The sequence below is a fragment of the Pleurodeles waltl genome, chromosome 9 (genome assembly GCF_031143425.1).
Source record: "Pleurodeles waltl isolate 20211129_DDA chromosome 9, aPleWal1.hap1.20221129, whole genome shotgun sequence".
NCBI classification, from domain to species: domain Eukaryota; kingdom Metazoa; phylum Chordata; class Amphibia; order Caudata; family Salamandridae; genus Pleurodeles; species Pleurodeles waltl.
This window is the reverse complement of record NC_090448.1, coordinates 325,267,979-325,289,463: the sequence shown is the minus strand read 5'-3', so window position 1 is coordinate 325,289,463 and position 21,485 is coordinate 325,267,979. Positions and strand designations below refer to the sequence as shown.

At 49.4% G+C, this 21,485-nt stretch overlaps 1 protein-coding gene across 2 annotated transcripts in view; it reads right to left on the bottom strand.

Moving 5' to 3' along the window:
- Positions 1 to 21,485, bottom strand: part of RBM5 (RNA binding motif protein 5) — a 313,693-nt gene that overhangs the window by 153,218 nt on the left and 138,990 nt on the right. For both annotated transcript variants that reach the window (XM_069206838.1, XM_069206839.1), the window contains 2 exons: positions 4,609 to 4,696; positions 4,273 to 4,329 (listed from right to left, as the gene is read on the bottom strand). In XM_069206838.1, the coding sequence (XP_069062939.1) occupies positions 4,273 to 4,329; positions 4,609 to 4,696 (145 nt within the window). The remainder of the gene's footprint in view (positions 1 to 4,272; positions 4,330 to 4,608; positions 4,697 to 21,485) is intronic.

The window sequence follows — 21,485 nt, the reverse complement described above, 5'->3', positions numbered from 1 at the left end:
TCGCTTGCAGTTTGTTTCGGCATCGAAACCCTGTCTGCGTGTTTTTTCGGCTCCGAGGTGACTTTTTTCTTTTTCGGGGCCGAAACCTCTCGGCGTCGATCTTCTTCGGTGCCGCTGTCTCGGCGTCGAGCCGTGTCCACACCGGCATCTCGGTGTCGAGGCTTGTCTCCAGCACTTTCTCGGTCCCGAGAAGGCTGCGTGCCGGTGTCTCGACCGGAGTCGGACGACCTCAGCACTGTTTGGGCCTTTTTCGGTGCCGACGGCCGGTCACCGAATTTATGGGTGGAGCCATGGCCTGATGGCAGTGGCGTCCCCTGGGCCTTGTAAATCTTTCTCTGTGTGGTTTTCGACGTCTTACTCACGGTTTGTGTATCGTCGAATCCTTTGGAGTCCGATTCTTGGATCGAGAAGGTACCTTCCTCTTCCTGCTCCTCGAACTCTCGGTGGGCTGTCGGCGCGGACGCCATCTGAAGTCTTCTGGCTCGACGGTCTCGGAGTGTCTTTCGGGACCGGAACGCACGACAGGCCTCACAGGTGTCTTCACTGTGCTCAGGTGACAGGCACAGGTTACAGACCAAGTGTTGGTCTGTATAGGGGTATTTATTGTGGCATTTGGGGCAGAAACGGAACGGGGTCCGTTCCATCTGCGTTCTTCAGCACGCGGTCGGGCCGACCAGGCCCCGACGGGGGATCGAAAAACTACCCCGAAGGGCACCGGAGCTCTTCGATCTTCGATGCGGTGTAGAATCTAAGTACGCCGATCCCGAACGCAACAATACCGACGAAAATCTTCCGAAATTAGCTAATTTTCCGTTCCGAAACTCGGAGCGACAGGAACACGTCCGAACCTGATGGCGGAAAAAAAACAATCGAAGATGGAGTCGACGCCCATGCGCAATGGAGACAAAAGGAGGAGTCACTCGGTCCCGTGACTCGAAAGACTTCTTCGAAGAAAAACAACTTGTAACACTCCGGCCCAACACCAGATGGCGAGTGTAGGAAGTTGGCTCTGTATGTGCTATTTCAAAGTAAGGAATAGCATGCACAGAGTCCAAGGGTTCCCCTTAGAGGTAAAATAGTGGTAAAAATAGATAATACTAATGCTCTATTTTGTGGTAGTGTGGTCGAGCAGTAGGCTTATCCAAGGAGTAGTGTTAAGCATTTGTTGTACATACACATAGACAATAAATGAGGTACACACACTCAGAGACAAATCCAGCCAATAGGTTTATATATAGAAAAATATCTTTTCTTAGTTTATTTTAAGAACCACAGGTTCAAATTCTACAGGTAATATCTCATTTGAAAGGTATTGCAGGTAAGTACTTTAGGAACTTTAAATCATAAAAATTGCATGTATACTTTTCAAGTTATTGACAAATAGCTGTTTTAAAAGTGGACACTTAGTGCAATTTTCACAGTTCCTAGGGGAGGTAAGTTTTGGTTAGTTTTACCAGGTAAGTAAGACACTTACAGGGTTCAGTTCTTGGTCCAAGGTAGCCCACCGTTGGGGGTTCAGAGCAACCCCAAAGTCACCACACCAGCAGCTCAGGGCCGGTCAGGTGCAGAGTTCAAAGTGGTGCCCAAAACACATAGGCTAGAATGGAGAGAAGGGGGTGCCCCGGTTCCGGTCTGCTTGCAGGTAAGTACCCGCGTCTTCGGAGGGCAGACCAGGGGGGTTTTGTAGGGCACCGGGGGGGGACACAAGTCCTCACAGAAATTTCACCCTCAGCAGCGCGGTGGCGGCCGGGTGCAGTGTAGGAACAGGCGTCGGGTTCGCAATGTTAGTCTATGAGAGATCTCGGGATCTCTTCAGCGCTGCAGGCAGGCAAGGGGGGGATTCCTCGGGGAAATCTCCACTTGGGTAAGGGAGAGGGACTCCTGGGGGTCACTTCTCCAGTGAAAGTCCGGTCCTTCAGGTCCTGGGGGCTGCGGGTGCAGGGTCTCTCCCAGGCGTCGGGACTTTGGATGCAAAGAGTCGCGGTCAGGGGAAGCCTCGGGATTCCCTCTGCAGGCGGCGCTGTGGGGGCTCAGGGGGGACAGGTTTTGGTACTCACAGTATCAGAGTAGTCCTGGGGTCCCTCCTGAGGTGTTGGATCTCCACCAGCCGAGTCGGGGTCGCCGGGTGCAGTGTTGCAAGTCTCACGCTTCTTGCGGGGAGCTTGCAGGGTTCTTTAAAGCTGCTGGAAACAAAGTTGCAGCTTTTCTTGGAGCAGGTCCGCTGTCCTCGGGAGTTTCTTGTCTTTTCGAAGCAGGGGCAGTCCTCAGAGGATGTCGAGGTCGCTGGTCCCTTTGGAAGGCGTCGCTGGAGCAAGATCTTTGGAAGGCAGGAGACAGGCCGGTGAGTTTCTGGAGCCAAGGCAGTTGTCGTCTTCTGGTCTTCCTCTGCGGGGGTTTTCAGCTAGGCAGTCCTTCTTCTTGTAGTTGCAGGAATCTAATTTTCTAGGGTTCAGGGTAGCCCTTAAATACTAAATTTAAGGGCGTGTTTAGGTCTGGGGGGTTAGTAGCCAATGGCTACTAGCCCTGAGGGTGGGTACACCCTCTTTGTGCCTCCTCCCAAGGGGAGGGGGTCACAATCCTAACCCTATTGGGGGAATCCTCCATCTGCAAGATGGAGGATTTCTAAAAGTCAGAGTCACCTCAGCTCAGGACACCTTAGGGGCTGTCCTGACTGGCCAGTGACTCCTCCTTGTTTTTCTCATTATTTTCTCCGGCCTTGCCGCCAAAAGTGGGGCCTGGCCGGAGGGGGCGGGCAACTCCACTAGCTGGAGTGTCCTGCTGGGTTGGCACAAAGGAGGTGAGCCTTTGAGGCTCACCGCCAGGTGTGACAATTCCTGCCTGGGAGAGGTGTTAGCATCTCCACCCAGTGCAGGCTTTGTTACTGGCCTCAGAGTGACAAAGGCACTCTCCCCATGGGGCCAGCAACATGTCTCGGTTTGTGGCAGGCTGCTAAAACTAGTCAGCCTACACAGATAGTCGGTTAAGTTTCAGGGGGCACCTCTAAGGTGCCCTCTGTGGTGTATTTTACAATAAAATGTACACTGGCATCAGTGTGCATTTATTGTGCTGAGAAGTTTGATACCAAACTTCCCAGTTTTCAGTGTAGCCATTATGGTGCTGTGGAGTTCGTGTTTGACAAACTCCCAGACCATATACTCTTATGGCTACCCTGCACTTACAATGTCTAAGGTTTTGTTTAGACACTGTAGGGGTACCATGCTCATGCACTGGTACCCTCACCTATGGTATAGTGCACCCTGCCTTAGGGCTGTAAGGCCTGCTAGAGGGGTGTCTTACCTATACTGCATAGGCAGTGAGAGGCTGGCATGGCACCCTGAGGGGAGTGCCATGTCGACTTACTCGTTTTGTCCTCACTAGCACACACAAGCTGGCAAGCAGTGTGTCTGTGCTGAGTGAGAGGTCTCCAGGGTGGCATAAGACATGCTGCAGCCCTTAGAGACCTTCCTTGGCATCAGGGCCCTTGGTACTAGAAGTACCAGTTACAAGGGACTTATCTGAATGCCAGGGTGTGCCAATTGTGGATACAATGGTACATTTTAGGTGAAGGAACACTGGTGCTGGGGCCTGGTTAGCAGGGTCCCAGCACTCTTCTCAGTCAAGTCAGCATCAGTATCAGGCAAAAAGTGGGGGGTAACTGCAACAGGGAGCCATTTCTTTACAGCGAGCTATTGCAAAACATGCGTATCTACAGCGACAGATGCCATCGAACATATCTTTTCATTTACTCCTACTGTTGGAGACATCAGGGACGATCAGACCATTTGTGGAATGACTTTAGCAAGAGGGGATGACCGGTCAAGGAGAGTGGCGAATGCTCTAAAGCGACACCATCCTACTTCCTATTCTCCCTTTTCCACCTGCAAAAAGATTTTAAGCAGAGCTGCTAAACGGAGCCTTTTCCTACAAAATATGAAAGTTAAAGCAACTGGAAAATAAGTATGTAATCATGTGCAATATGATTGATTTTAATTTAGGGCCAGCTGACAGACATCGGTTTCTGGATGACGTTTAGACAACAACATAGCCAATGCACATGCTGGACAACCAATGAGACTGGAAAAACTGGTCGGAAGGCAGAACCGTGAAATAAATGCAAAATTTATATTTCACAGCATCAAAATACGTTACATTTAACTCAATAAATCCAAAAAAACAATCTTATTGAGATTGGACAGTGAAAAAAACATTTATGTTGTGCCTTCAAAGTTATGCTTCTATAGAAGCAGAAACCTGAGCTAGAATGGGACTAACCTGACCATACTGCCCAAAGCCATCTTGGTAACTGGAATCTGAACCTTCACCTTGAGCCTAGACATTGAAGAAAGAAGTTAAGTAACGATCTTGGTACGGACAGCTATGTCAATACAAGCTGCTGATTTATTCAATATGCACAAACCCATTAACATAGGACGGACTAATTTCCTAACAGAGGCAAATAGAATAAAAATGCTTTTACTGTGACTCGAAGATTATTATGAAAACAAATCCACATGCTATACGGAGTCAAATTATATATAATCTGCAAATTACATCCACCAGTAGAAAACAGTTTGTGACAACAAAACTAGCAAAAGGAAAGAAATTTACCTGAGTGGAGGACCACTGAGCAGCAGCAATGGCTGTACTAGCCACAGAGAAAGCTGTAACTCTGTTCCCATCTGGAAGAACTAAATGTCTGGAAAGTAATGAAAGCCATTTAGGAGCCTTCACAAATGTGAAACAATTCTCCACGGTATCATTATACTATTAAGTACATTATTCACTGTAAGCGCTGCACCACATAACACACTAACTGCACCTCAGAGATCATCACACACAACATGGAAACACTTCCCACAAAATCACAACCAAGACAACACCCTTCAAACCACACCTTTTACATGGCGTTGCAAGCTACTCATGTAGGCAAGTGCTTCAGCACCCCACCTACGGGCAGTAAGCACTAATTAAATGCTGCAATAAATACATATGTCTAATGCATCACTGAAAACATAGGATTGGTACTGCAACATAAAACAAGTCAAGCCAGGAACAGAGCAATGGCCACACCTAGGATTAGAAAACCCTCTTCCCAAAAACATTAAGACTACCAATGGAAGAATATATGTGCAAGGCTTATTGAATGAAAGACCATTTCATTAAATTGAAAAAAGGAAAAAATATACAAGAAAAAAATAAGGAAAACAGTTGTATCGAGAGACATCAGCTTCACAAGTTCGAAATCAGTGAGCTTCTCTACACAGTAAGCGCCAATGGTCAACTCCACCCTATAAGGAAATGTGTCTTTGTATGGTCACTGTAGGGAAGTACCCTCTTTTTGGCATTGTTAAACCCACTTTTTGCCAGCTGTCAGTATGCTTTGACTGTTTTCACTGGGATCCTGCTAACCAGGTCCCCAGTGATTGTGCTCACTCCCTCTCAATTTGGCTGCCTAGGACTCTTCACACCCCACAATTGGTAAACTGGTGCCCCCATAGAAGTCCCTAGTATATGGTACTTGGGTACCCAGGGAACTGTGGCACCAGGGGTTCCCCATGGGCTCCAACATGTATTGTGCTACTGTAGGAAGTTGGCTCTGTATGCATATTTCAAACTAAGGAATAGTATGCACAGAGTCCAAGGGTTCCCCTTAGAGGTAAGATAGTGGCAAAAGAGATAATACTAATGCTCTATTTAGTGGTAGTGTGGTCGAGCAGTAGGCTTATCAAAGGAGTAGTGTTAAGCATTTGTTGTACATACACACAGGCAATAATTGAGGAACACACACTCAGAGACAAATCCAGCCAATAGGTTTTGTTACGGAAAAATATATTTTCTTAGTTTATTTTAAGAACCACAGGTTCAAATTCTACATGTAATATCTCATTTGAAAGGTATTGCAGGTAAGTACTTTAGGAACTTTGAATCATTACATTAGCATGTATACTTTTTACATAAAACACAATAAGCTGTTTTAAAAGTGGACTCAGTGCAATTTTCACAGTTCCAAGGGCTACCTTGGACCAAGAACTGAGCCCTGTAAGTGTCTTACTTACCTGGTTAACCTAACAAATACTTACCTCCCCTAGGAACTGTGAAAATTGCACTAAGTGTCCACTTTTAAAACAGCTATTTGTGAATAACTTGAAAAGTATACATGCAATTTTGATGATTTGAAGTTCCTAAAGTACTTACCTGCAATACCTTTCGAATGAGATATTACATGTAGAATTTGAACCTGTGGTTCTTAAAATAAACTAAGAAAAGATATTTTTCTATATAAAAACCTATTGGCTGGATTTGTCTCTGAGTGTGTGTACCTCATTTATTGTCTATGTGTATGTACAACAAATGCTTAACACTACTCCTTGGATAAGCCTACTGCTCGACCACACTACCACAAAATAGAGCATTAGTATTATCTATTTTTACCACTATTTTACCTCTAAGGGGAACCCTTGGACTCTGTGCATGCTATTCCTTACTTTGAAATAGCACATACAGAGCCAACTTCCTACAGTTCTCCACCAGTCGAATCGGGGTCGCCGGGTGCAGTGTTGCAAGTCTCACGCTTCTTGCGGGGAGTTGCAGGGGTCTTTAAAGCTGCTCCTTGAAACAAAGTTGCAGTTCTTTTGGAGCAGTGCCGCTGTCCTCTGGAGGTTCTTGGTCTCTTGGAAGCAGGGCAGTCCTCCGAGGATTCAGAGGTCGCTGGTCCTGGAGAAAGCGTCGCTGGAGCAGGGTTCTTTAGAAGGCAGGAGACAGGCCTGTAGGACTGGGGCCAAAGCAGTTGGTGTCTTCTTTCTTCTTCTTCTGCAGGGGTTTTCAGCTCAGCAGTCTTCTTCGGAAAGTTGCAGGAATCTAAATTCTTAGGTTCAGGGAAGCCCTTAAATACTAAATTTAAGGGTGTGTTTAGGTCTGGGGGGTTAGTAGCCAATGGCTACTAGCCCTGAGGGTGAGTACACCCTCTTTGTGCCTCCTCCCAAGGGGAGGGGGTCACAATCCTAACCCTATTGGGGGAATCCTCCATCTGCAAGATGGAGGATCTCTAAAAGTTAGTCACTTCAGCTCAGGACACCTTAGGGGCTGTCCTGACTGGCCAGTGACTCCTCCTTGTTGTTTTCTTTGTTTCCTCCGGCCTTGCCGCAAAAAGTGGGGGCCGTGGCTGGAGGGGGCGGGCAACTCCACTAGCTGGAGTGTCCTGCGGTGCTGTGACAAAGGGGTGAGCCTTTGAGGCTCACCGCCAGGTGTTACAGCTCCTGCCTGGGGGAGGTGTTAGCATCTCCACCCAGTGCAGGCTTTGTTACTGGCCTCAGAGTGACAAAGGCACTCTCCCCATGGGGCCAGCAACATGTCTCTAGTGTGGCAGGCTGCTGGAACCAGTCAGCCTACACAGATAGTTGGTTAAGGTTTCAGGGGGCACCTCTAAGGTGCCCTCTGGGGTGTGTTTCACAATAAAATGTACACTGGCATCAGTGTGCATTTATTGTGCTGAGAAGTTTGATACCAAACTTAAGGGGTTGGGGGGGGGGGGGGGGGGGGGGGGGAGGGTAACTCTGGTATTCTCGTCTTGGGGTTCCTAGCTCCTCCAGCTCTGCCCCAAAGATTCCACATCCTTAGGTGGGGGACTGTACCTCACATTCCACTTTTAGCATTTGGTTTGGCTCTCCCCTAGGACCTTCACTATTTTCTAATACTTTTGCCAATGCTTGTTTTTATGCTCCTTACTGATTGCTATTGTGTATAGAATTAGTGTGTGTTTACTTGGGGCCAGCTGAGGGACTGCCTACGAGTACTCTAGTATTTGTGTTACCATGATATAGTACTTTATTTTTGAAACACTGTGTGTGTGAGAGCCCTTGCTTCCTATACACTGCCGACACTTAATAATGGGGTACCTGGACCTGGTATAAAGTGATATCATAGGTGCTCATCACACACTAAGCCAGCTTCCTACAGTGACCACTGCAGCTAGGCCCACCCCTAAGGTGTCCAGAGCGGAGGTAAATCCCCCAGCCCCCATGCAGAATCCTCCATCTTGTTTTGGAGGAGAGGGACCGATGGGGGAAGTAATGTGCCCCCCCCCCCCCTCCCCAAAGGGAGTGGGCACAGGAAGGGTGTAGCCACCCTCAGGGACAGTAGCCACTGACTACTTCCCTCTGACCCCCTGTAACACCCTCTAGTATTTAGGGACACCTCTGAACCTTACTCTTGGCGACCTCAAGGAAGAAGAAAGGAGGAATGCAAAGCCGAACTTTGCAGTGAAGACTCCAGTTGACAGACTTTGCCCCAGCCCTATTGGCTGGTCTGCAGCTTCAAGTCTCCTGCTACAAAAAGGCGATGCACCCTGCAGGACCAGCGACCTCTGAAAACCAAGAGGACTGCCTGACCACCCAGCAGAGGACCAAGAACCCCCAAAGACAGCGGCCCTGTCCAAAAGAAACTTTCAGAAACAGAAACAAAACTAAACTAAACAGCTATTTATTGCATTCCAAAAACCTCATGCAGGAAACCCAATATCAAAACAAGGTATAGCCAGATGGATGGTTAAATGCATCCAAATCTGCTACCTTAAAGCTAAACGACAACTGCCCATTACACCAAGGGCACACTCAACCAGAAAGAAAGGTGCTACCATGGCCTTTCTAGGAAACATCCCAATGCAAGAAATATGTAAGGCAGCCACATGGTCTACGCCTCACACATTCACCAAGCACTACTGTGTAGACGTGTTATCCGCACAACAAGCCACAGTAGGTCAAGCCGTATTAAGAACATTGTTTCAGACTACCACTCCTACAGGCTGAGCCACCGCTTTGGGGAGATAACTGCTTACTAGTCTATGCAAAACATGCGTATCTACAGTGACAGATGCCATCGAACTGAAAATGTCACTTACCCAGTGTACATCTGTTCGTGGCATCAGTCGCTGTAGATTCGCATGTGCCCACCCGCCTCCCCGGGAGCCTGTAGCAGTTCGGAAGGTACCTTCAACTATTTGTATATATATTATTTTAACCTTAAATAGGTACATACTTAGTCACTCCATTGCATGGGCACTATTACTACAATACAACTCCTACCTCACCCTCTGCGGGGAAAAACAATCGAAGATGGAGTCGACGCCCATGCGCAATGGAGACAAAAGGAGGAGTCACTCGGTCCCGTAACTCGAAAGACTTCTTCGAAGAAAAACAACTTGTAACACTCCGACCCAACACCAGATGGCGAGCTATGCAAAACATGCGTATCTACAGCGACAGATGCCATCGAACTAAGACGTTTATATTCCCCAATGGCTTCTCTGTATGAGTTTCTCCGCATCATGCTGTAGTCTGACCACCACAGTCTTTCAAGTTTGCAGCATTTTCATCTCATATCTTTAAGTGCAAGAGAAAACCAAGGAGTGTAAGGATGATGCCTAAGGGAAATAATTGTTTTGGGTGGAAGACATTTCAGCCTCCCTGAAGTGTTGTTTCTCCACAAGTCTAGCCGGGGGCGTCGGGTGCAGAGTTGCAAGTCTCACCCTTCTGGCGGGAAACGCAGTTGTCTTGAAGTTGCTTTTTTGGAAACAAAGTTGTAGTCTTTGGTGAACAGGGCCGCTGTTCTCGGGAGTTTCTTGGTCCTTCTAGAGCAGGGCAGTCCTCTGAGCATTCAGAGGTCGCTGGTCCTGGGGAAAGCGTCGCTGGAGCAGTGTCTTTAGAAGTGGGGAGACAGGCCGGTAAAGCTGGGGCCAAAGCAGTTGGTGTCTCAGTCTTCTCTGCAGGGTTTTTTCAGCTCAGCAGTCCTCTTCTTCTTAGGTTGCAGGAATCTGAGTTCCTAGGTTCAGGGGAGCCCCTAAATACATAATTTAGGGGTGTGTTTAGGTCAGGGAGGGCAGTAGCCAATGGCTACTAGCCCTGAGGGTGGCTACACCCTCTTTGTGCCTCCTCCCAAGGGGAGGGGGTCACATTCCTATCCCTATTGGGGGGGATCCTCCATCTGCAAGATGGAGGATTCCTAAAAGTCAGTCACTTCAGCTCAGGTTGCCTTAGGGGCTGTCCTGACTGGCCAGTGACGACTACTTGTTTTTCTCATTCTCTCCTCCGGCCTTGCCGCCAAAAGTGGGGACGTGGCCGGAGGGGGCGGGCAACTCCACTAGCTGGAATGCCCTGTGGTGCTGTAACAAAGGGGGTGAGCCTTTGAGGCTCACCGCCAGGGTTACAGCTCCTGCAAGGGGGAGGTGAACAGCATCTCCACCCAGTGCAGGCTTTGTTACTAGCCACAGAGTGACAAAGGCACTCTCCCCATGTGGCCAGCAACATGTCTCGAGTGTGGCAGGCTGCTAAAACCAGTCAGCCTACACAGGTAGTTGGTTAAGGTTTCAGGGGGCACCTCTAAGGTGCCCTCTGGGGTGTATGTTACAATAAAATGTACACTGGCATCAGTGTGCATTTATTGTGCTGAGAAGTTTGATACCAAACTTCCCAGTTTTCAGTGTAGCCATTATGGTGCTGTGGAGTTCTTGTAGGACACTCCCAGACCATATACTCTTATGGCTACCCTGCACTTACAATGTCTAAGGTTTTGCTTAGACACTGTAGGGGCACAGTGCTCATTCACTGGTGCCCTCACCTATGGTATAGTGCACCCTGCCTTAGGGCTGTAAGGCCTGCTAGAGGGGTGATTTATCTATACTGCATAGCCAGTGGGAGGTTGGCATGGCACCCTGAGGGGAGTGCTATGTCGACTTACTCGTTTTGTCCTCACCAGCACATACAAGCTGGCAAGCAGTGTGTCTGTGCTGAGTGAGGGGTCCCCAGGGTGGCATAAGATATGCTGCAGCCCTTAGAGACCTTCTCTGGCATCAGGGCCCTTGGTACCAGGGGTACCAATTACAAGGGACTTACCTGGATGGATAAGTTACTTACCTGTAAATCCTAGTTCTCTTCCAGGGGTATCCTCATCAAAGTCAAACATTGAATATTCCCGCCCTTGTGCGGGGGACCCCGGAGCATATATAAAATACACACATACAGTATGAAATATACACGAACAATATATATAGCATTTTTAGTAGACACATTTTCATACTAAACTCACATACTTGTGTAAAACAGCAATGCAGACTATAATCATATACAGGCTAAAATGCTTTATTTCTATGGAGGTTTTTTTTTTTTTTTTTTTTTTTTTTTTTTTTTTTTAAATTGTTCTCAAAATTACAATAAGAGAAAAAATATCTACTAAAACCACACCACTGAGCCCAGGGAAATCAGCAGTAGCAATCAGAGAAAAAGATAAAAAACGACATTGAAAAACACTAGAGCATTCTTAGCCAATAGGCTGCATGCAGGTTAACACAGGAGAACCATAAAAACGTTGGCACCGTGCCTTTAAGGCCCTGAGCACCTCCAGTATCCCTGGTACCTCTGGTACCAAGGGCCCTGATGCCAGGGAAGGTCTCTAAGGGCTGCAGCATGTCTTATGCCATCCTGGAGACCCCTCACTCAGCACAGACACACTGCTTGCCAGCTTGTGTGTGCTAGTGAGAACAAAACGAGTAAGTCGACATGGCACTCCCCTCAGGGTGCCATGCCAGCCTCTCACTGCCTATGCAGGTATAGATAAGTCACCCCTCTAGTAGGCCTTACAGCCCTAAGGCAGGGTGCACTATACCATAGGTGAGGGCACCAGTGCATGAGCACTGTGCCCCTACAGTGTCTAAACAAAACCTTAGACATTGTAAGTGCAGGGTAGCCATAAGAGTATATGGTCTGGGAGTTTGTCAAACACGAACTCCACAGCACCATAATGGCTACACTGAAAACTGGGAAGTTTGGTATCAAACTTCTCAGCACAATAAATGCACACTGATGCCAGTGTACATTTTATTGTAAAATACACCAGAGGGCACCTTAGAGGTGCCCCCTGAAACTTAACTGACTATCTGTGTAGGCTGACTGGTTCCAGCAGCCTGCCACACTAGAGACATGTTGCTGGCCCCATGGGGAGAGTGCCTTTGTCACTCTGAGGCCAGTAACAAAGCCTGCACTGGGTGGAGATGCTAACACCTCCCCCAGGCAGGAGGTGTAACACCTGGCGGTGAGCCTCAAAGGCTCACCCCTTTGTCACAGCACCGCAGGACACTCCAGCTTAGTGGAATTGCCCGCCCCCTCCGGCCACGGACCCCACTTTTGGCGGCAAGGCTGGAGGAAACAAAGAAAACAACAAGGAGGAGTCACTGGCCAGTCAGGACAGCCCCTAAGGTGTCCTGAGCTGAGGTGACTAACTTTTAGAAATCCTCCATCTTGCAGATGGAGGATTCCCCCAATAGGATTAGTGATGTGACCCCCTCCCCTTGGGAGGAGGCACAAAGAGGGTGTACTCACCCTCAGGGCTAGTAGCCATTGGCTACTAACCCCCCAGACCTAAACACGCCCTTAAATTTAGTATTTAAGGGCTACCCTGAACCTAAAGATTTAGATTCCTGCAACTACAAGAAGGACTGCTGAGCTGAAAAACCCCTGCAGAGGAAGAACAGAAGACACCAACTGCCTTGGCCCCAGACTCACCGGCCTGTCTCCTACCTTCCAAAGAACCCTGCTCCAGCGACGCTTTCCAAGGGACCAGCGACCTCTGAATCCTCTGAGGACTGCCCTGCTTCGAAAAAGACAAGAAACTCCCGAGGACAGCGGCACTGCTCCAAAAGAACTGCAACTTTGTTACAAGGAGCAGATTTAAAGACCCCTGCAACTCCCCGCAAGAAGCGTGAGACTTGCAACACTGCACCCGGCAACCCCGACTCGACTGGTGGAGAACAACCAACTCAGGGAGGACCCTCCGGCGACTCTACGAGTGTGAGTAACCAAAGTTGTCCCCCCTGAGCCCCCACAGCGACGCCTGCAGAGGGAATCCCCAGGCTCCCCCTGACCGCGACTGTCTGAACTCCATTTCCCGACGGCTGGAAAAGACCCTGCACCAGCAGCCCCCAGCCCCTAAAGAAACGGAACTTCTGTGCAGGAGTGACCCCCAGGAGGCTCTCTCCCTTGCCCAGGTGGTGGCTACCCCGAGGATATGCAGGTTGTGTGGACTACAGAGGTCTCAACTCTGTCACCAAGACAGATGCTCATCCCATTCCTAGAGCTGATGAGCTAATAGACAAATTAGGGGCTGCCAAATTCTTAAGTACCTTTGACTTAACAGCAGGGTACTGGCAAATCAAAATGGCCCCTGGAGCAAAAGAAAATACAGCATTCTCCACACCTGATGGGCATTATCAGTTTACTGTTATGCCCTTTGGTTTAAAGAATGCCCCTGCCACCTTCCAAAGGTTGGTGAATCAAGTCCTTGCTGGGTTGGAATCCTTTAGTGCAGCTTATCTTGATGATATTGCTGTCTTCAGCTCCACCTGGCAGGATCACCTGGTCCACCTGAAGAAGGTTTTGAAGGCTCTGCAATCTGCAGGCCTCTCTATCAAGGCATCCAAATGCCAGATAGGGCAGGGAACTGTGGTTTACTTGGGACACCTTGTAGGTGGAGGCCAAGTTCAGCCACTCCAGCCTAAGATCCAGACTATTCTGGACTGGGCAGCTCCAAAAACCCAGACTCAAGTCAGGGCATTCCTTGGCTTGACTGGGTACTATAGGAGGTTTGTGAAGGGATATGGATCCATTCTGACAGCCCTCACAGAACTCACCTCCAAGAAAATGCCCAAGAAAGTAAACTGGACTGTAGAATGCCAACAGGCCTTTGACACCCTGAAGAAAGCTATGTGCACAGCACCAGTTCTAAAAGCTCCAGATTACTCCAAGCAATTCATTGTGCAAACAGATGCCTCTGAACATGGGATAGGGGCAGTTTTGTCCCAAACAAATGATGATGGCCTTGACCAGCCTGTTGCTTTCATTAGCAGGAGGTTACTCCCCAGGGAGCAGCGTTGGAGTGCCATTGAGAGGGAGGCCTTTGCTGTGGTTTGGTCCCTGAAGAAGCTGAGACCATACCTCTTTGGTACTCACTTCCTAGTTCAAACTGACCACAGACCTCTCAGATGGCTGATGCAAATGAAAGGTGAAAATCCAAAACTGTTGAGGTGGTCCATCTCCCTACAGGGAATGGATTTTATAGTGGAACACAGACCTAGGACTGCCCATGCCAATGGCCTTTCCAGGTTCTTCCACTTAGAAAATGAAGACTCTCTTGGGAAAGGTTAGTTTCATCCTCTTTCGTTTGGGAGGGGGTTGTGTAAGGAAATGCCTCCTTGGCATGGTTACCCCCTGACTTTTTGCCTTTGCTGATGCTATGTTTTGAATTGAAAGTGTGCTGAGGCCTGCTAATCAGGCCCCAGCACCAGTGTTCTTTCCCTAACCTGTACTTTTGATTCCACAATTGGCACACCCAGGCATCCAGATAAGTCCCTTGTAACTGGTACCTCTGGTACCAAGGGCCCTGATGCCAGGGAAGGTCTCTAAGGGCTGCAGCATGTCTTATGCCACCCTGGAGACCCCTCACTCAGCACAGACACTGCTTGCCAGCTTGTGTGTGCTAGTGAGAACAAAACGAGTAAGTCGACATGGAACTCCCCTCAGGGTGCCATGCCAGCCTCTCACTGCCTATGCAGGTATAGATAAGTCACCCCTCTAGTAGGCCTTACAGCCCTAAGGCAGGGTGCACTATACCATAGGTGAGGGCACCAGTGCATGAGCACTGTGCCCCTACAGTGTCTAAGCAATACCTTAGACATTGTAAGTGCAGGGTAGCCATAAGAGTATATGGTCTGGGAGTCTGTTTTACACGAACTCCACAGCACCATAATGGCTACACTGAAAACTGGGAAGTTTGGTATCAAACTTCTAGGCACAATAAATGCACACTGATGCCAGTGTACATTTTATTGTAAAATACACCACAGAGGGCACCTTAGAGGTGCCCCCTGAAACTTAACCGACTATCTGTGTAGGCTGACTGGTTCCAGCAGCCTGCCACACTAGAGACATGTTGCTGGCCCCATTGGGAGAGTGCCTTTGTCACTGAGGCCAGTAACAAAGCCTGCACTGGGTGGAGATGCTAACACCTCCCCCAGGCAGGAGCTGTAACACCTGGCGGTGAGCCTCAAAGGCTCACCCCCTTTGTCACAGCACCGCAGGACACTCCAGCTAGTGGAGTTGCCCGCCCCCTCCGGCCACGGCCCCCACTTTTGGCGGCAAGGCTGGAGGAAACAAAGAAAACAACAAGGAGGAGTCACTGGCCAGTCAGGACAGCCCCTAAGGTGTCCTGAGCTGAGGTGACTAACTTTTAGAAATCCTCCATCTTGCAGATGGAGGATTCCCCCAATAGGATTAGTGATGTGACCCCCTCCCCTTGGGAGGAGGCACAAAGAGGGTGTACTCACCCTCAGGGCTAGTAGCCATTGGCTACTAACCCCCCAGACCTAAACACGCCCTTAAATTTAGTATTTAAGGGCTACCCTGAACCTAAAGATTTAGATTCCTGCAACTACAAGAAGGACTGCTGAGCTGAAAAACCCCTGCAGAGGAAGAACAGAAGACACCAACTGCCTTGGCCCCAGACTCACCGGCCTGTCTCCTACCTTCCAAAGAACCCTGCTCCAGCGACGCTTTCCAAGGGACCAGCGACCTCTGAATCCTCTGAGGACTGCCCTGCTTCGAAAAAGACAAGAAACTCCCGAGGACAGCGGCACTGCTCCAAAAGAACTGCAACTTTGTTACAAGGAGCAGATTTAAAGACCCCTGCAACTCCCCGCAAGAAGCGTGAGACTTGCAACACTGCACCCGGCAACCCCGACTCGACTGGTGGAGAACAACCAACTCAGGGAGGACCCTCCGGCGACTCTACGAGTGTGAGTAACCAAAGTTGTCCCCCCTGAGCCCCCACAGCGACGCCTGCAGAGGGAATCCCCAGGCTCCCCCTGACCGCGACTGTCTGAACTCCATTTCCCGACGGCTGGAAAAGACCCTGCACCAGCAGCCCCCAGCCCCTAAAGAAACGGAACTTCTGTGCAGGAGTGACCCCCAGGAGGCTCTCTCCCTTGCCCAGGTGGTGGCTACCCCGAGGATATGCAGGTTGTGTGGACTACAGAGGTCTCAACTCTGTCACCAAGACAGATGCTCATCCCATTCCTAGAGCTGATGAGCTAATAGACAAATTAGGGGCTGCCAAATTCTTAAGTACCTTTGACTTAACAGCAGGGTACTGGCAAATCAAAATGGCCCCTGGAGCAAAAGAAAATACAGCATTCTCCACACCTGATGGGCATTATCAGTTTACTGTTATGCCCTTTGGTTTAAAGAATGCCCCTGCCACCTTCCAAAGGTTGGTGAATCAAGTCCTTGCTGGGTTGGAATCCTTTAGTGCAGCTTATCTTGATGATATTGCTGTCTTCAGCTCCACCTGGCAGGATCACCTGGTCCACCTGAAGAAGGTTTTGAAGGCTCTGCAATCTGCAGGCCTCTCTATCAAGAGATCCAAATGCCAGATAGGGCAGGGAACTGTGGTTTACTTGGGACACCTTGTAGGTGGAGGCCAAGTTCAGCCACTCCAGCCTAAGATCCAGACTATTCTGGACTGGGCAGCTCCAAAAACCCAGACTCAAGTCAGGGCATTCCTTGGCTTGACTGGGTACTATAGGAGGTTTGTGAAGGGATATGGATCCATTCTGACAGCCCTCACAGAACTCACCTCCAAGAAAATGCCCAAGAAAGTAAACTGGACTGTAGAATGCCAACAGGCCTTTGACACCCTGAAGAAAGCTATGTGCACAGCACCAGTTCTAAAAGCTCCAGATTACTCCAAGCAATTCATTGTGCAAACAGATGCCTCTGAACATGGGATAGGGGCAGTTTTGTCCCAAACAAATGATGATGGCCTTGACCAGCCTGTTGCTTTCATTAGCAGGAGGTTACTCCCCAGGGAGCAGCGTTGGAGTGCCATTGAGAGGGAGGCCTTTGCTGTGGTTTGGTCCCTGAAGAAGCTGAGACCATACCTCTTTGGTACTCACTTCCTAGTTCAAACTGACCACAGACCTCTCAGATGGCTGATGCAAATGAAAGGTGAAAATCCAAAACTGTTGAGGTGGTCCATCTCCCTACAGGGAATGGATTTTATAGTGGAACACAGACCTAGGACTGCCCATGCCAATGGCCTTTCCAGGTTCTTCCACTTAGAAAATGAAGACTCTCTTGGGAAAGGTTAGTTTCATCCTCTTTCGTTTGGGAGGGGGTTGTGTAAGGAAATGCCTCCTTGGCATGGTTACCCCCTGACTTTTTGCCTTTGCTGATGCTATGTTTTGAATTGAAAGTGTGCTGAGGCCTGCTAATCAGGCCCCAGCACCAGTGTTCTTTCCCTAACCTGTACTTTTGATTCCACAATTGGCACACCCAGGCATCCAGATAAGTCCCTTGTAACTGGTACCTCTGGTACCAAGGGCCCTGATGCCAGGGAAGGTCTCTAAGGGCTGCAGCATGTCTTATGCCACCCTGGAGACCCCTCACTCAGCACAGACACTGCTTGCCAGCTTGTGTGTGCTAGTGAGAACAAAACGAGTAAGTCGACATGGAACTCCCCTCAGGGTGCCATGCCAGCCTCTCACTGCCTATGCAGGTATAGATAAGTCACCCCTCTAGTAGGCCTTACAGCCCTAAGGCAGGGTGCACTATACCATAGATGAGGGCACCAGTGCATGAGCACTGTGCCCCTACAGTGTCTAAGCAATACCTTAGACATTGTAAGTGCAGGGTAGCCATAAGAGTATATGGTCTGGGAGTCTGTTTTACACGAACTCCACAGCACCATAATGGCTACACTGAAAACTGGGAAGTTTGGTATCAAACTTCTAGGCACAATAAATGCACACTGATGCCAGTGTACATTTTATTGTAAAATACACCACAGAGGGCACCTTAGAGGTGCCCCCTGAAACCTTAACCGACTATCTGTGTAGGCTGACTGGTTCCAGCAGCCTGCCACACTAGAGACATGTTGCTGGCCCCATTGGGAGAGTGCCTTTGTCACTGAGGCCAGTAACAAAGCCTGCACTGGGTGGAGATGCTAACACCTCCCCCAGGCAGGAGCTGTAACACCTGGCGGTGAGCCTCAAAGGCTCACCCCCTTTGTCACAGCACCGCAGGACACTCCAGCTAGTGGAGTTGCCCGCCCCCTCCGGCCACGGCCCCCACTTTTGGCGGCAAGGCTGGAGGAAACAAAGAAAACAACAAGGAGGAGTCACTGGCCAGTCAGGACAGCCCCTAAGGTGTCCTGAGCTGAGGTGACTAACTTTTAGAAATCCTCCATCTTGCAGATGGAGGATTCTCCCAATAGGATTAGGGATGTGACCCCCTCCCCTTGGGAGGAGGCACAAAGAGGGTGTACCCACCCAAAGGGCTAGTAGCCATTGGCTACTAACCCCCCAGACCTAAACACGCCCTTAAATTTAGTATTTAAGGGCTTCCCTGAACCTAAAGATTTAGATTCCTGCAACTACAAGAAGGACTGCTGAGCTGAAAAACCCCTGCAGAGGAAGAACAGAAGACACCAACTGCCTTGGCCCCAGACTCACCGGCCTGTCTCCTGCCTTCCAAAGAACCTGCTCCAGCGACGCTTTCCAAGGGACCAGCGACCTCTGAATCCTCTGAGGACTGCCCTGCTTCGAAAAAGACAAGAAACTCCCGAGGACAGCGGCACTGCTCCAAAAGAACTGCAACTTTGTTACAAGGAGCAGATTTAAAGACCCCTGCAACTCCCCGCAAGAAGCGTGAGACTTGCAACACTGCACCCGGCGACCCCGAATCGACTGGTGGAGAACAACCAACTCAGGGAGGACCCTCCGGCAACTCTACGACTGTGAGTAACCAAAGTTGTCCCCCCTGAGCCCCCACAGCGACGCCTGCAGAGGGAATCCCCAGGCTCCCCCTGACCGCGACTGTCTGAACTCCATTTCCCGACGGCTGGAAAAGACCCTGCACCCGCAGCCCCTAAAGAAACTGAACTTCTGTGCAGGAGTGACCCCCAGGAGGCTCTCTCCCTAGCCCAGGTGGTGGCTACCCCGAGGAGCCCCCCCCCTTGCCTGCCTGCGACGCTGAAGAGATCCCTTGATCTCTCATTGACTTCCATTGAAAACCCGACGCGTGTTTGCACACTGCACCCGGCCGCCCCCGCGCTGCTGAGGGTGTACCTTTTGTGCTAATTTGTGTCCCCCCCGGTACCCTACAAAACCCCCCTGGTCTGCCCTCCGAAGACGCGGGTACTTACCTGCTGGCAGACTGGAACCGGGGCACCCGCTTCTCTCCATTGAAGCCTGTGTGTTTTGGGCACCTCTTTGACCTTTGCACCTGACCGGCCCTGAGCTGCTGGTGTGATAACTGGGGTTGCTCTGAACCCCCAACGGTGGGCTACCTTGGACCAAAAACTAAAATCTGTAAGTGACTTACTTACCTGTTGAAACTAACAATAACTTACCTCCCCCAGGAACTGTGAAAATTGCACTAAGTGTCCACTTTTAAAACAGCTTATTGTGTTTTATGTAAAAAGTATACATGCTAAAGTAATGATTCAAAGTTCCTAGAGTACTTACCTGCAATACCTTTCAAATGAGCTATTACATGTAAAATTTGAACCTGTGGTTCTTAAAATAAACTAAGAAAAGATATTTTTCTATAACAAAACCTATTGGCTGGATTTGTCTCTGAGTGTGTGTACCTCATTTATTGTCTATGTGTATGTACAACAAATGCTTAACACTACTCCTTGGATAAGCCTACTGCTCGACCACACTACCACAAAATAGAGCATTAGTATTATCTCTTTTTACCACTATTTTACCTCTAAGGGGAACCCTTGGACTCTGTGCATGCTATTCCTTACTTTGAAATAGCACATACAGAGCCAACTTCCTACAATACCTGCAGACCGGACTTTGCCAAATGGAGTAAGAAAGACAGTATGACCTCCTCCGGAGCCCGTATGGGATTCTGACCTTGCTGACAGCATCATATGTAGAACCTCTTCCACTTAAACGCGGAAGAACGCCGCGTGGAAGGTCTGGACTCCTTCAAGATGTTCATGCACTCCTGCGAGAGCCCTAGGTGCCCATACTGCAGGAATTCAGGAGCCATGCTGTCAAGCTCAGAGGGTAGGTTGGGGTGCAGTACCCTGCCCTCCATCCTGCTCAGAAGATCCGGTCTGCACGGCAGCCTCCTGTGAGGTTGTTCTGATAGGTTGAGGAGATGTGTGTACCAGAACTGACTGGGCCATTGTGGAGCTATGAGAATCATTCTGGTGCTGGATCTGTAAAGTTTGCTGATCAGTGCCGGTATGAGGGGGAATCGGTGGAAAAGCATAGAGAAATATCCCTGACCAGTCGATCAACAGGGCATTCCCTCGAGATCCCGGAAGGTAGAACCTGGACGCGAAGTCTGGGCATTTGTTTACCTCATCTGCGAAGAAATCCAATTAAGGCCGACCCCATTGAGCGCAGATGTCTTCGACGACTTGGCCGTGTACGACCCAATCGTGGGCGTCCTCTAGGTGTCTGCTCAGGAAATCTGCTTACATGTTTTGTTGACGTGGTAGGTGAACCGCTGTAAGCGACATTCCTCTGGCCAGGAGCCAATGCCAGATTGTTTGGGACTCCTGAGATAGGGATCTAGTTCCCCCTTGTCTGTTCAAGTAATACATTGTGGTTGTATTGTCTGTTTGTATTAGGAGAGATTTCCCCTGAATCGATGGAGCAAAAGACTTGAGCCAGATGGACCGCTCTGAGCTCCAGTAGATTGATGTGGTACTTCCTTTCGTTGTCAGACCACAGGCCCTGAGCTTGAAGGGGACCTAGATGAGCCCCCCCATCCTTGAAGAGACGCATCCTTTACCAGTGTGTCGGATGGAATTACCTGGTGAAACGCAGCCCCTACTGATAGGGGAGGTCTGTGCATCCACCATTGCAATAATTGACGTGCTGCTCTCGGCAGCCGCACTCTGTCCTCCCAGCAGTCTGTCCTTTGGCTCCAGTTGTTTTCCAACGCCTCTTGGAGGGGCCTCATATGTAGCCTGGCATTCGGACAATGAAAATGCATGATGCCATGGAGCCCAGCAGAGATGTCACCTGACTGGCCCTAGATGCGTCGGATCTTAACAGGTCTTGACACTTTATTGATAATAGTCGTTCCTCCGAAGGATACACTCTTTGGAGCTCTGTGTTAACTATTGCTCCCAGGTAGTGGAGGTTCTGTGTTGGAATCAAGGTGGACTTTTGGTAGTTGACTTGAAGACCTAGAGACTCGAAAACCTTGAGCACAATGTCCCGATGGGTTCTCGCCTGCTCTGGAGAGGAGGCTTTCAGTAGCCAGTCGTCTAGGTATGGGTAAATGAAGATTTTTTGTTTTCGTAGATGTGCCGCTACCACGCATTGAGAAGACGCAGGGGGCAGATTTCAGGCCGAATGGTAGCACTTTGAACGGATAGTGCTGTGAGGCTATCTGGAAGCGCAGGAATTTCCG